General features: G+C 44.2%; 1 protein-coding gene across 1 annotated transcript; it reads left to right on the top strand.

Annotated features, from left to right (window-relative positions):
* Positions 1–1,304: 1,304 nt before the first annotated feature.
* Positions 1,305–10,278, top strand: LOC126418957 (acanthoscurrin-2-like). The gene is made up of 3 exons (XM_050086001.1): positions 1,305–1,365; positions 7,943–8,018; positions 9,475–10,278. The coding sequence occupies exons 1-3, from the start codon at positions 1,363–1,365 to the stop codon at positions 9,759–9,761; spliced, it is 366 nt and encodes a 121-aa protein (XP_049941958.1). The 5' UTR covers positions 1,305–1,362; the 3' UTR covers positions 9,762–10,278.
* Positions 10,279–12,310: the final 2,032 nt, after the last annotated feature.

The raw sequence follows: 12,310 nt of genomic DNA, 5'->3' as shown, positions 1-12,310 counted from the left end.
AATACATAATAATGAACTGCCAGATAAAATTAGCCGTAGCGTCAGAGTTTTCGCAGGTGATGAAGTTATCCATAATGAAGGAAAACAAAACAAGAAAAGGCAGCTGCAGAAATATCCATTTAGAACTTGCAGTAAATATTCAGGAGTTTAAAACTGTGCAGTCTATAAAACATAGCACCCTATATAACATCAGCGAGTCACAAAAGGGAATCGGTCACCTCACAACAAGAATTTGTTGGAATATGAAACTGAATTATTTTGAAGTCGAAAGCGGGAAAATTGGTGGTCCTCGTATGGTGGGTGCATCCATAGCCAAGATAGCCGAAGTGTTTAGAATTTCAAGAGGTACTGTATCGAAGATTTCTGCCGCATGCAGCGAAAGCAGAAAAACCTCATCCACTAAGTCCCGATGCGGACGAAAGTGTGTGTTATATGGCTTAGCCACAGCCGGGGGTATGTTTGTAGAATGGAATTTTCACTCTACAGCGGAGTGTGCGCTGATATGAAACTTACTGGTAGATTAAAACAGTGTGCCGGACCGAGACTCGAACTCGGGACCTTTGCCTTTCATGGGCAAGTGCTCTAACAACTGAGCTACCCAAGCACGACTCACGCCCGTGCTTACAGCTTTAATTCCGCCAGTACCTCGTCTCCTCTCTCTCTCCACTGTAGAGTGAAAACTTCATTCTATAAACATCCCCCAGGCTGCGGCTAAGCCATGTCTCCGCAATATCCTTTCATCCAGGAGTGCTAGTTCTGCAAGGTTCGCAGGAGAGCTTCTGTGAAGTTTTAAAGGTAGGAGACGAGGTACTGGTGGAAGTAAAGCTGTGAGGACGGGGCGTGAGTCGTGCTTGGGTAGCTCAGTTGTTAGAGCACTTGCCCGCGAAAGGCAAAGGTCCCGAGTTCGAGTCTCGGTCTGGCACACAGTTTTAATCTGCCAGGAAGTTTCATATCAGCGCACACTCCGATGTAGAGTGAAAGTTTCAATCTAAGTGATTGCATACTTGCTGCGGAGGATGGCCACACAAACAAACTTCTCATAAGCATGATTAATTACGGCGAAGGGACATAAGCTGACCAACCTACCTGGTTTTCTGGTGACAAAGACGGAGTCGGGTCGTTGCTTTTGAGGCGGGCGGTGCCTGGCTCAAGTAAAGACGGGAGTGAGTAGGCTTGGGGAGCGGCGGATGGCTGTGTCTCCTGGAGACACGGTGCGTCGCGCCTCACCGCAGCCGAAGGCCGCGCCCCGCGTGGTACGGAGGCCGCGCGCCCGCCCTATAAATCCCGCCCCGGGGTGTCTGCACGTCACTCGCTGTCAGCTTCCAGCACCGACAGAGCCGCAGTCCAGCCACAGCAGCAGCCATGGTGAGTACCGGCACGCCTGCTCCACGAACTAGTCTGCCACTCAGCCACATTTAAAAACGACCTAGGTAAAGAAGGAAAAGGACCACACGAAACTATCACTGTTTCAAAGTTATTTGAACGGTCACGATGCGTTTCAAAGAGTTCGCGCCATCCTACTTCTACACCTATACACTGAGAAGTCCATGGTCGAGGGTACTTCTCATTGTACGACTTCATTCCTGTACGGAAAGCGGGAAGAATGATTCCTTAAATAAGCCTCTGTGCGCACTGTAATTACCTAATGTGGTCTTCGTGGTCTCTACGGGAGGGAAACGTCGGGCTACCGTGGGGGATTGTAGTATATTCTTAGATTCCGCTCTTAATGCTGGTTTCTGAAACTTCTCAAATACGGTTTCGAGGGATAGTTGCTGTTTGTCTTCAGGCGTCTGTCACATCAGTCTCTTCAGGATGTCCGTGACGCTGTCTCACGAGTTGGTAAATACCATATGTCCCTACTAAGAATTGTTAGGCGCATTTTCTCTTTTATTTCAATAGATCTTTCAAAAATGTTCAAATGTGTGTAAAATCTTATGGGACTTAACTGCTAAGGTCACCAGTCCCTAAGCTTACACACTACTCAACCTAAATTATCCTAAGGACAAACACACACACCCATGTCCGAGGGAGGACTCGAACCTCCGCCGGGACCAGCCGAACAGTCCATCACTGCAGCGCCCTAGACCGCTCGGCTAATCCCGTGCGCCAATAGATCTTTGCAGTTTCGCTTTTCCAATATGGAGATCGAGTCTGTCCAATGCTCTCTTAGTTCCTGCTCACCTCGATTCTAAACTCACACACCTGGTTGAAGGATTTTTGAGTGGTTTGTTTCCTACCAGTACGTGACAAATAGTCCTCATTCGATACTAAAAATGATTGAATGAATCCGGAATTACTCCATTTGGACTGCAATTTCGTTTTTGTAATGTGCGAGTCTCTCTCAACAAAATACGGCTCATCACATCTGTCATGCGACGCCCGGTTTCGACGGAAAGCGTCGTTTTGTTTCCTGGTACAAACAAAATCATTTTTAAACTGGAACTTTACTTGCACATTTGATACAGCATTCAAATTTTACGCGCCCATTCGATAGAGCGCTCCTATATTAGTCTATAGCGATATATCTTTTATCGATACATATGAAGAAAGACAGTAAAACACAAAGAATAACCAGTATTCCGGCAGCTATAGCACCACCCTGGTCCATACTGACTGCTACCGCCATACAGCAGCGCTGGTCAGTCGCTACTGGAGTACTGATTGTCCTTCCTGTTAACGTGTCCCTGTAAAAATACGTCGATAAAACAAATATCGCAACAATTTAGGACCGCTCTATGGAACAGGCACGTAAAATTCCAAGTCAAAAATCATTTAGTTTGTAGTGGGAACCAAACCGATGGTTTCCGTTGATAGCAGGCGTTACACGGGAGGCGTAATCAGCAGCACTAATTTCGGCTGATTCCAGTTACGCATAGCGTTACAAACAAAATCATTTTTAATGTGGAATGTTACTTGCACATTCGATACAGCACTCCCAAATTTCACGCACCCATTCGATAGATCACTCCTAAATTAGTCTATTGCGATATATCTTTTATCGATAGATATGAAGAGAGACAGTACAACACGAAGAATAACCAGTACTTAGGCAGCGATAGCACCACCCTGGTCCACACTGACTGCTACCTCCATACAGCAGCGCTGCTCAGTCGCTACTGGGGTACTGATTGCTCTTCCTGTTATCCTGTCCCTGTTAATATACATCGATAACACAAATATCGCAATAAACTAATTTAGGACCGCTCTGTCGAACGGGTACATAAACTTCCAAGTCAAAAATCATTTCGTTTCTAATGGGAACCAAACCGATGGTTTCCGCCGATAGTGGGCGTCACACGGTAGACGCAACGAGCGGCACTAGTTTGGGCTGATTCCAGCTACACATAGCGAAAACCATATTTCAAACATCTATCGAAACACCAAAGACAACGCGCCCGACGACTCTTTTGAAGAACAGTCTGTGTACTTTTGATATATTCTTTGACGAATAGCAAGAGTGTATCCCTTGGAGGATGATTGTATTTCCCCAGTATCCTGGATCGAAGTTTGCCACTTGCTTAATTTACGACTGGGTCTACAATATAATTCCGTTTCATATTCTAACAAATATTTGCTGCAATGCGAATTGACCGATTCCATTTGTGACTCACTGAAGTTATATAGGGTGCTACGTTTTATAGACTTCACAGTTTCAAACGGCTGAACATTTACTGCAAGTTCTGACTGGGTATTTGTGCAGCTACCTTTTCTTTTTTTTTCCTGCACTATGGATAACTTCATCACCTGCGAAAATTCTAACACTACGGCTAATTTTATCTGGCACTACATTAATATGTATTATGAGTAGAGCAGATCCGTCACGCTTCTTTGCGGCATGATCCATCCAGGATAACATGCTATCTATTCAATACCAAGAAATCCAACATAGTCTGTAACTTCATTAGGTTCTAGCTATGGTCATACTTTCGCAAATAAGCGTAGATGCTGTACTAAAATGCTATTCTGAAGTCAAGAAATACTACATGCACATAGCCCCCCTTGATCCATTGCGTATTGGATGTTATATGAGAAAAGCGCGATTCATATTCCACATGATTGTGTTCGAAATACTTCATCACGTTTCAGTTGAGGACATGTTTGAGATTCTGCTACATTTGGTTATCAAAGATATTGGACGTTAGTTTCGTACATTATTCCTGTTACAGTCTGTTGTTGGGGGGATCTGTGATATATTACAGTTAAAAGAGGTATTTACTCATTCGCAAATTCCTTACAGAATCTTATGCGGGTTCCACCGGGCCGTGTCCATTTGTACCGATTTCAGCTCTTTTTTCAACGCCACTTACCCTTAACAGCTATATTATTTATCTCTGCAGTGATGCTAAACGTGGACAGTACTCTTGAATTTCCTTTGGAAAGAAAATTGAGTTCATAATTTCTTCTTCCTATTGCTATCTCTACCATCCACAGATTATTTACGAGTTATAAAAGTGTTTATGTTGGAGGGCTTGTTTCAGCCTAGAGTACAATGAATTCCGAGAGAGGGAAACCTTGAAAAAGGGTTTATGTGACTTGTTTAGCACCTTTATGGCTTTAATCTTGTAATGGAAAGTAAACTTGGTGTAAGCGTCCCCTTGCCCACGAAGTAGAGAGCGGTGGAGAACCAGTTCGGGTCGGCTAATGGTTGGATGGAAATCGATTGTGTTCTTTTCAAAGGAAATATCCCGACATTTGAATTATGTGATTCAGAAGAAACAGGGAAAGCTTTAATATCATTTTCTGTGTTTGATCATTACCACGTATCTTCCGAGCTCAGTCGGATAATTCTCTCCGAGTGTCGTGATTTCCAATAAAACAAGAAAGTTTTGCAACGACTAACAAATTAACATACACTATATGAGCAAAAGTATCCGGACAGGTGACTAAAAGTGACTTACAAGCTCGTAGTAACTTTCATCGGTATACTGAAATTAAATGTGGTGATGAGAGCTTCCACTCTCGTAGGCATACGTTCAGCAGGTGGTGGAAGGTTTCTTGGGAGATGACAGCCAATACTTCACGGGGTGCTGCACCGACAGGTATCAATATCGGCTGGTGAAGCCTGGCACGAAGTCGGCGTTCCAAAACATCCCAAAGAAGTTCTATAGGCTTCAGGTCAGGACTCTGTGCAGGTCAGTCCATTACAGGGATGTTATTGTGGTGTAACCACTCCGACACAGGCCGTGCGTTATGAACAGATGCTCTATCGTGCTGAAAGATGCAATCGCCATCCCCGAATTGCTCTTCAACACTGGGAAGCAAGAAGGTGCTTAAAACATCAATGTAGGCGTGTGCTGTGATACTGCCACTCAAAACAACGAGGAGTGCACACCCCCTCCGTGAAAAACACGACCACACCATAACACCATCGCCTCCGAATTTTACTGTTGGCAATATACACGCTGGGAGATGACGTTCTCCGGGCATTCGCCATACCCACACCCTGCCATCAGATCGCCACATTGTGTACCTTGAATCGTCACTTCACACAACGTTTTTCCACTGTTCATTCGTCCAATGTTTACGCTTTTTACACCAAGCCAGAGTCGTTTGGCATTTACTGGCGTGATGTGTGGCTTATGAGCAGCCGTTCGACCATGAAATCCAAGTTATCTCACCTCCCACCTAACTGTCATAGTACTTGCAGTGGATCCTGAGCCAATTTGGAATTCCTGTGTGATGGTATGGATAGGTGTCTGCAGATTACACATTATGATCGTCTTCAACTGTCGGCAGTCTCTGTCATTCAACAGACGAGCTGGATCTGCACGCTTTTGTGCTGTACGTGTTCCTTCACGTTTCCACTTCACTATCAAATCGGAAACAGAGGTCCTAGGAATGTTTAGGAGTGTGGAAATCTCGCGTACAGACGTATGCCACAAGTGACACCCAATCACCTGACCACATTCGAAGTCCGTGAGTTCCGCGGAGCGCCCCATGCTGCTGTCTCACGATGTATAATGACTATTGATGTTTCTGATATGAAGCACCTGGGGGCACAATGCACCTTATATGAAAAACGTATGTTTTTGGGGGTGTCCGGAGACTTTTGATCACATAGCGCAGCTGTAGCAGAATCGACTAATAGAACTAGACGTTTCAACACTCTGTTATACTTATTATGTGGCAGTACCTGGAACCCAATTTCAACGATGGCAGCCATGGTTTTCCTGCTCGTATGGGAACAATCGTTGTTGTAGTGAAAGGCAGTGAACTCTCTCCACTCATTTTTACCAACAGCTTGTGGATAACCATAGTTTCCGCAGAAACCATATCGCCCAGCGCTGCCCTTGATGATCTCGCTCCATGTTATGCGCTCACTTAATGACAGCATTTCGGAAATTGGGCTGTGCTGTGCAGGGATTTTACTGTCCTGCTGACTACATTTAGTACTACATTACAACTGTAATGAATTCTCAACTGGCGCTCTATGAAATATGAACTGCTCGTTGTATAATGGTTTCTTAGAGGCAATAAACACAAAATTAAAATTGTCTCTGACAATCCCTGAAAACCAATTCTGATGCTAAGTTAGTAGTGGAACTAGTGGGAAACTAGCTTTGTGGTTGCTGTATCACTCAAACGAAACGAATATGTGATTTAATTTTCTGTTGTCCAACCGCAAAAACTTTAGGAGCACCTATTATTTGCAACGTCAAAGGTAAACTGTACATGCCGCGAAAGCCATCGATTTCATTCAATACACATACCAACAAGTACACTTATAGGGGGAGGGGGTTGACAAAAATATGGCTACATAGCGAGAAATGCATGCTTGATAATAAATGCTGGTGCCAGGCAAGCACGCAGGTTGCGCTGTTGTACGTATTCCACCGCGAAGAGGAACTGCACAGTGTGTACAATATGTTGCAGCTATCAGTCGTGATCTGAACAGTGTTGTGAGTAGTTGTGAGGGCGATATGTCGGATCTCGCTGCATTCGAATCTAAGCAAATTGTTGGTGCACGTATAGTGCCTGCTTCCGTAACCAAGGTAGTTGCATGCAGTAGGGAAAACGGAAAAACATCATCCGGTAAGTCACAACGCTGAAAAAAGAGTGTGTTGAGTGATCGTGACAGACGATTGCTGTGGTTTTTGATATTTCCGTACTGTTATCCAATCTCTGTAAATGCCGTCAACCGCATGTTCTGGGGGAGCAGGCTACAGATGTATTACTGGCGGTCGCATTGATAGCCCGTTGTTTCGCTAATCTTTCCTTTCGCGTGTTATAATCCCTCGCTTTAACTTGGAGAATTAGGTCGGATATATTGGAATAGCAGTATGTGCTCTAGTGACCTGCGTTCTTTTCTTGAAAATACTCGTAGGTTATTATGATTTCGTTCTTAGCTGTAGTTCACCAGCTGCAGAATCGTTCAACAAAGATAAAAAGTCAGTCGCCAGATTCATGAGAAAACTTCATTTGGTTCACTTTACCGATTTAGACAGTTTAAACTGTCATTTTCAGGAGTGAAATAGGCTCGAATCATTGGTAAACCAACGTCCTCTGGATGCCTTGATAGGCTGGTATCCAGAGAAAGTTCACCAAAGATCTATCTATTACATGTAACTCATACACTTTTACCACCATTTTCTTCAGATGAATATTTTTGTTACTGGGACGCTGAGAGCCGATAATACACTTAACGAGACAGATGAGATCATGGTTCACCCAGCCCTAAAAACCTAACGAACAGGAGAGATTGAATGACCACTGCTCCCACTGTAGACATTGGCATTTTCGAAGGGAAACGTTACTGTCAGGTAGTGGTGAACTATGCGGCAGAGCGTTTCTTATCTCCGTAGGCAAACGATAATTTGTCCAAAGCAGGTGCTGTTACCATCCTTGTACCTTAAGAGACGGGGGCTACAGACGTCAGATTCTCCGTAACACAAACTTAAATGTATTGACGATTATACGAGACACGTTTGCTTGTGTGTTTCAGTTTCGTGCATTGCTTCTCCTGGGGACGTGTCTGGCCGCTGTGAGCTGCTCTATAATAGGGGGAGCTGGCCTGATTGGTAAGTTTTTACGATTCCGTCGTCAGTAACAATTAGTACATATACTTATAAAACGTGAGTAACGATTTTTCTCGCACGAGATGATTTCACCAAGAGTTATGTAAAATATAGTGAGCAGGTGTGGCATACCAAATTGCGAAAAGTATTCTTGTTCAGTTAGAAAGGATTGGACTGGCATAAATTGCTTCTTCAGAGAGAGGTGCTGCAAGATAAATTAAATTACTCCGTTTGCAGTCTACCTTTTCTTATTGTGTATTCTTTTGCTCCAGGAGTGCAGTGACCGCTTTGTGACGTAGAAGCATAATACAGGAACTTCTGGAGAAATTTCAACCAAATTTTGTATATGCATGGCTTATTATTTCTACCTTATAATTATTTGTTTAGAAATACTGTGGGGGTAACACTCCCTTAGAGTCTTTAAGTCTCTGGATGAGATGCTGTGACATTTTAAAATATTTGATGACGAGAACATAGCTTTAGGGGTCGCTACTCTTGATGATGATTCACACCTAGGAAGATGAGAGGAGGGGTAGTGCAAAAGACAGTGACATATCAATATATCTGTATACCTCTGTAACGCCTGAACAATGTCTGCCAAATTTGGCATACATATCTCTTGCTACCTGAAAAAAAACGAACAAATACGAGTAGTACTCGCGCTTTGTGTATACAAATGTTTCGTTTATAGGTCTTGATGAGTCAATTTGCATGTATCTAAATATGTAACACAAACTGCCTTAGCTTTTGATTGCATTGACTTACAAGCTTAAATTTTTGAATTTACCAGGGGATCGTAGACCCTGGTATTTCATAAAATTTTAACTTGATACCTCGATCCGGTCCCAAGACAAGGGGTCCTAACAGACAAACGGAGAACAAAGTGATCATAAAAGGATTACGCCTTTACTGATTGAAGTATGGAACCATAAAAATTATTGTGACAGTAAGACATCCCTAGCACCCATGAGACCCAGGATGGGGGTGAAAAGGGGTGGGGTAGAAGCATGACTCAGGAACCGTTCAACCAGATTTGCTGTATGCTTGACTTATTATCTGTACCAAAGTATCATGGGAATAAAATACCCCTAATGCCTCTAGGAATGGTTGTGAGATGAGAAGGAGCGACATGTAGAAATATTTAGAAATAAGCTTTTGGTTTGCTTTCCTTATTTACTTGACTTATAATGTGTTAGTAGTGCGAAGCGCAGTATGTCTCTTATTTGTGTTGTAATTCTACCATTGGTAGACTGTAGCGAGACAATAATTTTGTCGTCCTGTATCGAAACAAAAAATATGCCACATGGCTGAGTTCCGGAGATACATTTAACGTCCTCTCTGGACCCGATAGTGGGGACACTGACGAAAGTTCGAGCAGAGAGCTAGATAGTAATAATAAGTAATAGTAATAATAAGTAATAATAAGCACTGCTCACATCTTACATGATGTGTTTTGCAGGTGGAGGCGGCCTGGGCTACGGTTTCGGCGGGGGACTGGGCCTGTACGGCCTGGGGGGCGGCGCCGGACTGGGGGGCGGCGCCGGGGTCGGGGGCGGCATCGGACTGGGCGGCGGCGGTCTGGGCGGGGCAGGCCTGGGGCTGCGGCTGGGCGGCGTGGGCGGCGGCCTAGGGGGGCTCGGCCTCAGCAGGCTGGGGGGCGGCGGGGGCCTAGGCCTGGGGCTTGGCTTTAAGAAGTTCGGCTACGGCCTCGGTACCTACGGCGCCGGATTCGGCTACGGCAAGTAATTGGAAACACCACCCTCTCCGTGCCTTTAGACGCTCCACCAAAGTAAACGCTGTGTGCTGTCCCACAAATGATCGCCTTGCTGGCCACTTACGTACGTGAATGAAGCTCTCAGTTTACGTCTGACTACTCTCCAGACACTCCAGTTGCTGCCGGGTCTCAACATCCCCAACTGACCTACTGTATATTATCTTTGCCTGTTCTGTAGGTCACATTCCTGCAACTTCGTCCACTGGAAAAAAATGAACTCAGAGGCATAATAATTAAGTAACTCCAGCAACATCCTAAATAATGAATTCTGCGTGAGGAATTACGTCTACAGCATCACTGAATGGAGATGTTTGTATATTTCTGGAACCCCTTTCTGACGTGCTTGATTCACGTTTCTTACTGAAGTTGCTCTCTGCTAGCCTTTTAACTGTATCTTGAGAGAATCTCTAGAGAAGCAGCAATTGTATCTCATTGTGTATGGCCCAGAAATACTTTGGAATAAAGTGAATGTTGTGTACATTAAACCAATTTCATTGTTACAACTAAGATAAATATCTCATCCACAAACCTATACCTACGGTAAAAACAACTCAGCTCCTGTATCTTCGTTTAGGGGGGTGAAAAATATTTGAAGTAGCCTACCAGTCGGCGAGGAAGGTTTCTAAATTTCGCAGTTCTTCACCACTACCACAGAAGAACCAGTAACAGAAATGCAACGAGGACTATCCATAACTTTTTACTGATTCTGTGCAATGTATTTTGCAGTATACTCGTATTTTACCACGCATACATCCAAGGCACAAAAAAACGATAATTCTTAGTAAATATTTCAATGCAAGCAAAATTGTCCAAAATAAATAGATGCCAATGGGTATTTTCCTGTTGAAAATAGTATCTTGATAGGGAATACTCCTCCACGACGTATTTCATTCATGGATCATATCAAATATGCCTCACACATGTACAGTCACGCTGTGTTTAAGTGGAAATTGGAAGCAGCTTCACGAATCGAAGCCACAGTTGTACGAATAGGGACAGGGAAAGATTTGAATTCTGTCTTCGGTTAAAGGCCAACAAAAGAAACAAGCATGGGAAAAGGATGCTTTTAACTGAACTGAATTTTGTGCACACAGTAGATCATAAAGAAATTCTTTATGTTGTGTATTTTTTTTAGATCCACGGTGTATAACATCCTATCCAGCACTCACAGATGACATACAGTTATACACAAGTAACAAAGAAATGGTATCTGTTCTAAAGAAGAACGCATATCATTTACGGTGGTCAACACTAATTTAACTATAACAATCAGCGACCAAATGACTAACACTGCTTTCCGATCTTGGAACTTCAAGCACAAATTCTCACACTCAAATAGGCAACGATTAGATGAATCAGCTGAGTGACCACTACAATAATCGACGTAAATCAGAGGATACCTCTGACATGTAAGAGAGGCAACATATACTTAAGAAAAAACAGAATACCTTGAACGACTTGAGACAGGACGTTCATATTGACAGGACATGTACATCAGTATGCTCTGGATAAATGATTAGCATTTCAATCACTTCGGTTTAGCATGTGTCCTGCTGCCTAGCAGGCACAAGTTCCGCCATGGGCCCTGAAACCTTTTCCATACATGATGGTATTCACGCGCGTAAGGTGCGGATGATGTCATTGCTGGATTCACCTGGTTCCAAAGTTTATCTGTGCTCGTTGTGCGGTTAGGTCACAGCACTACACAGTCGTTTCACCATATCTCACACATTGGTGACAAGTCTGGTGCTCTGGCTGGTCAGGAAAAAGGAGCTGACATCCTGTGACACCAAGCAGGAAGGTGTTCGTGCAGCAACATGTGGTCGTGCATTATCTTGCTGTAATATGGCGTCTGGGTGTTGTGCAGAAAGGGCGTGGCTACGGGTCGCAGGATGTCATTCACATAGGTCACGTTGGTTGCAGTGTCCTGGACGTAACTGCGATTTGTGGCTGTATCCAACAACACCCCACACCATAAGGCCTCGTGCTGGCGCTGTATGTCTTATGCGAATGCAGTCACTTTGGTGCCGCTCTCCGTGTCTGTGCCGAACCAAAATGTGGCCATCATTTGCAAACAAACACAATCTGTATTCGTCCGGAAACACTATCTGATGTCATTCCTGTCCCCAGTCACATCGTTCCTCACACCATTGCGGTGTAGCATGTTTCTCCACGTTCGTCAAAGGTAGGCGGAGTAGTGGATGACGCTCATGTAATCCATGCCGTAATAAACGGAGACGATCTGTCACTCCTAATAGGTTACGATGTGTTACACTGTTTCGTTGATGCGCCACAGCCGAGGAGGATGCAGATCTGTCCTGCAATGGCGTTCGGATGAGAGAAATGGTCTGGATGGTGCGACCTGACCTATCTCGTCGTGTTATACCGCCTTCCGTGAACCATTCTGCACACACCCGTTGCATGCCGGAACGCTTCTTCCCATACGAACTGCAATTTCCGGGAAGGATGCATCACATTCTCTCATGCCAATTATGCGCCTCCTTCAAACTCAGACACACTG

The sequence above is a fragment of the Schistocerca serialis genome, chromosome 9 (genome assembly GCF_023864345.2).
Source record: "Schistocerca serialis cubense isolate TAMUIC-IGC-003099 chromosome 9, iqSchSeri2.2, whole genome shotgun sequence".
NCBI classification, from domain to species: domain Eukaryota; kingdom Metazoa; phylum Arthropoda; class Insecta; order Orthoptera; family Acrididae; genus Schistocerca; species Schistocerca serialis.
Note: the sequence above shows the minus strand (reverse complement) of the source record. Positions and strands in the feature narration are given on the sequence as shown.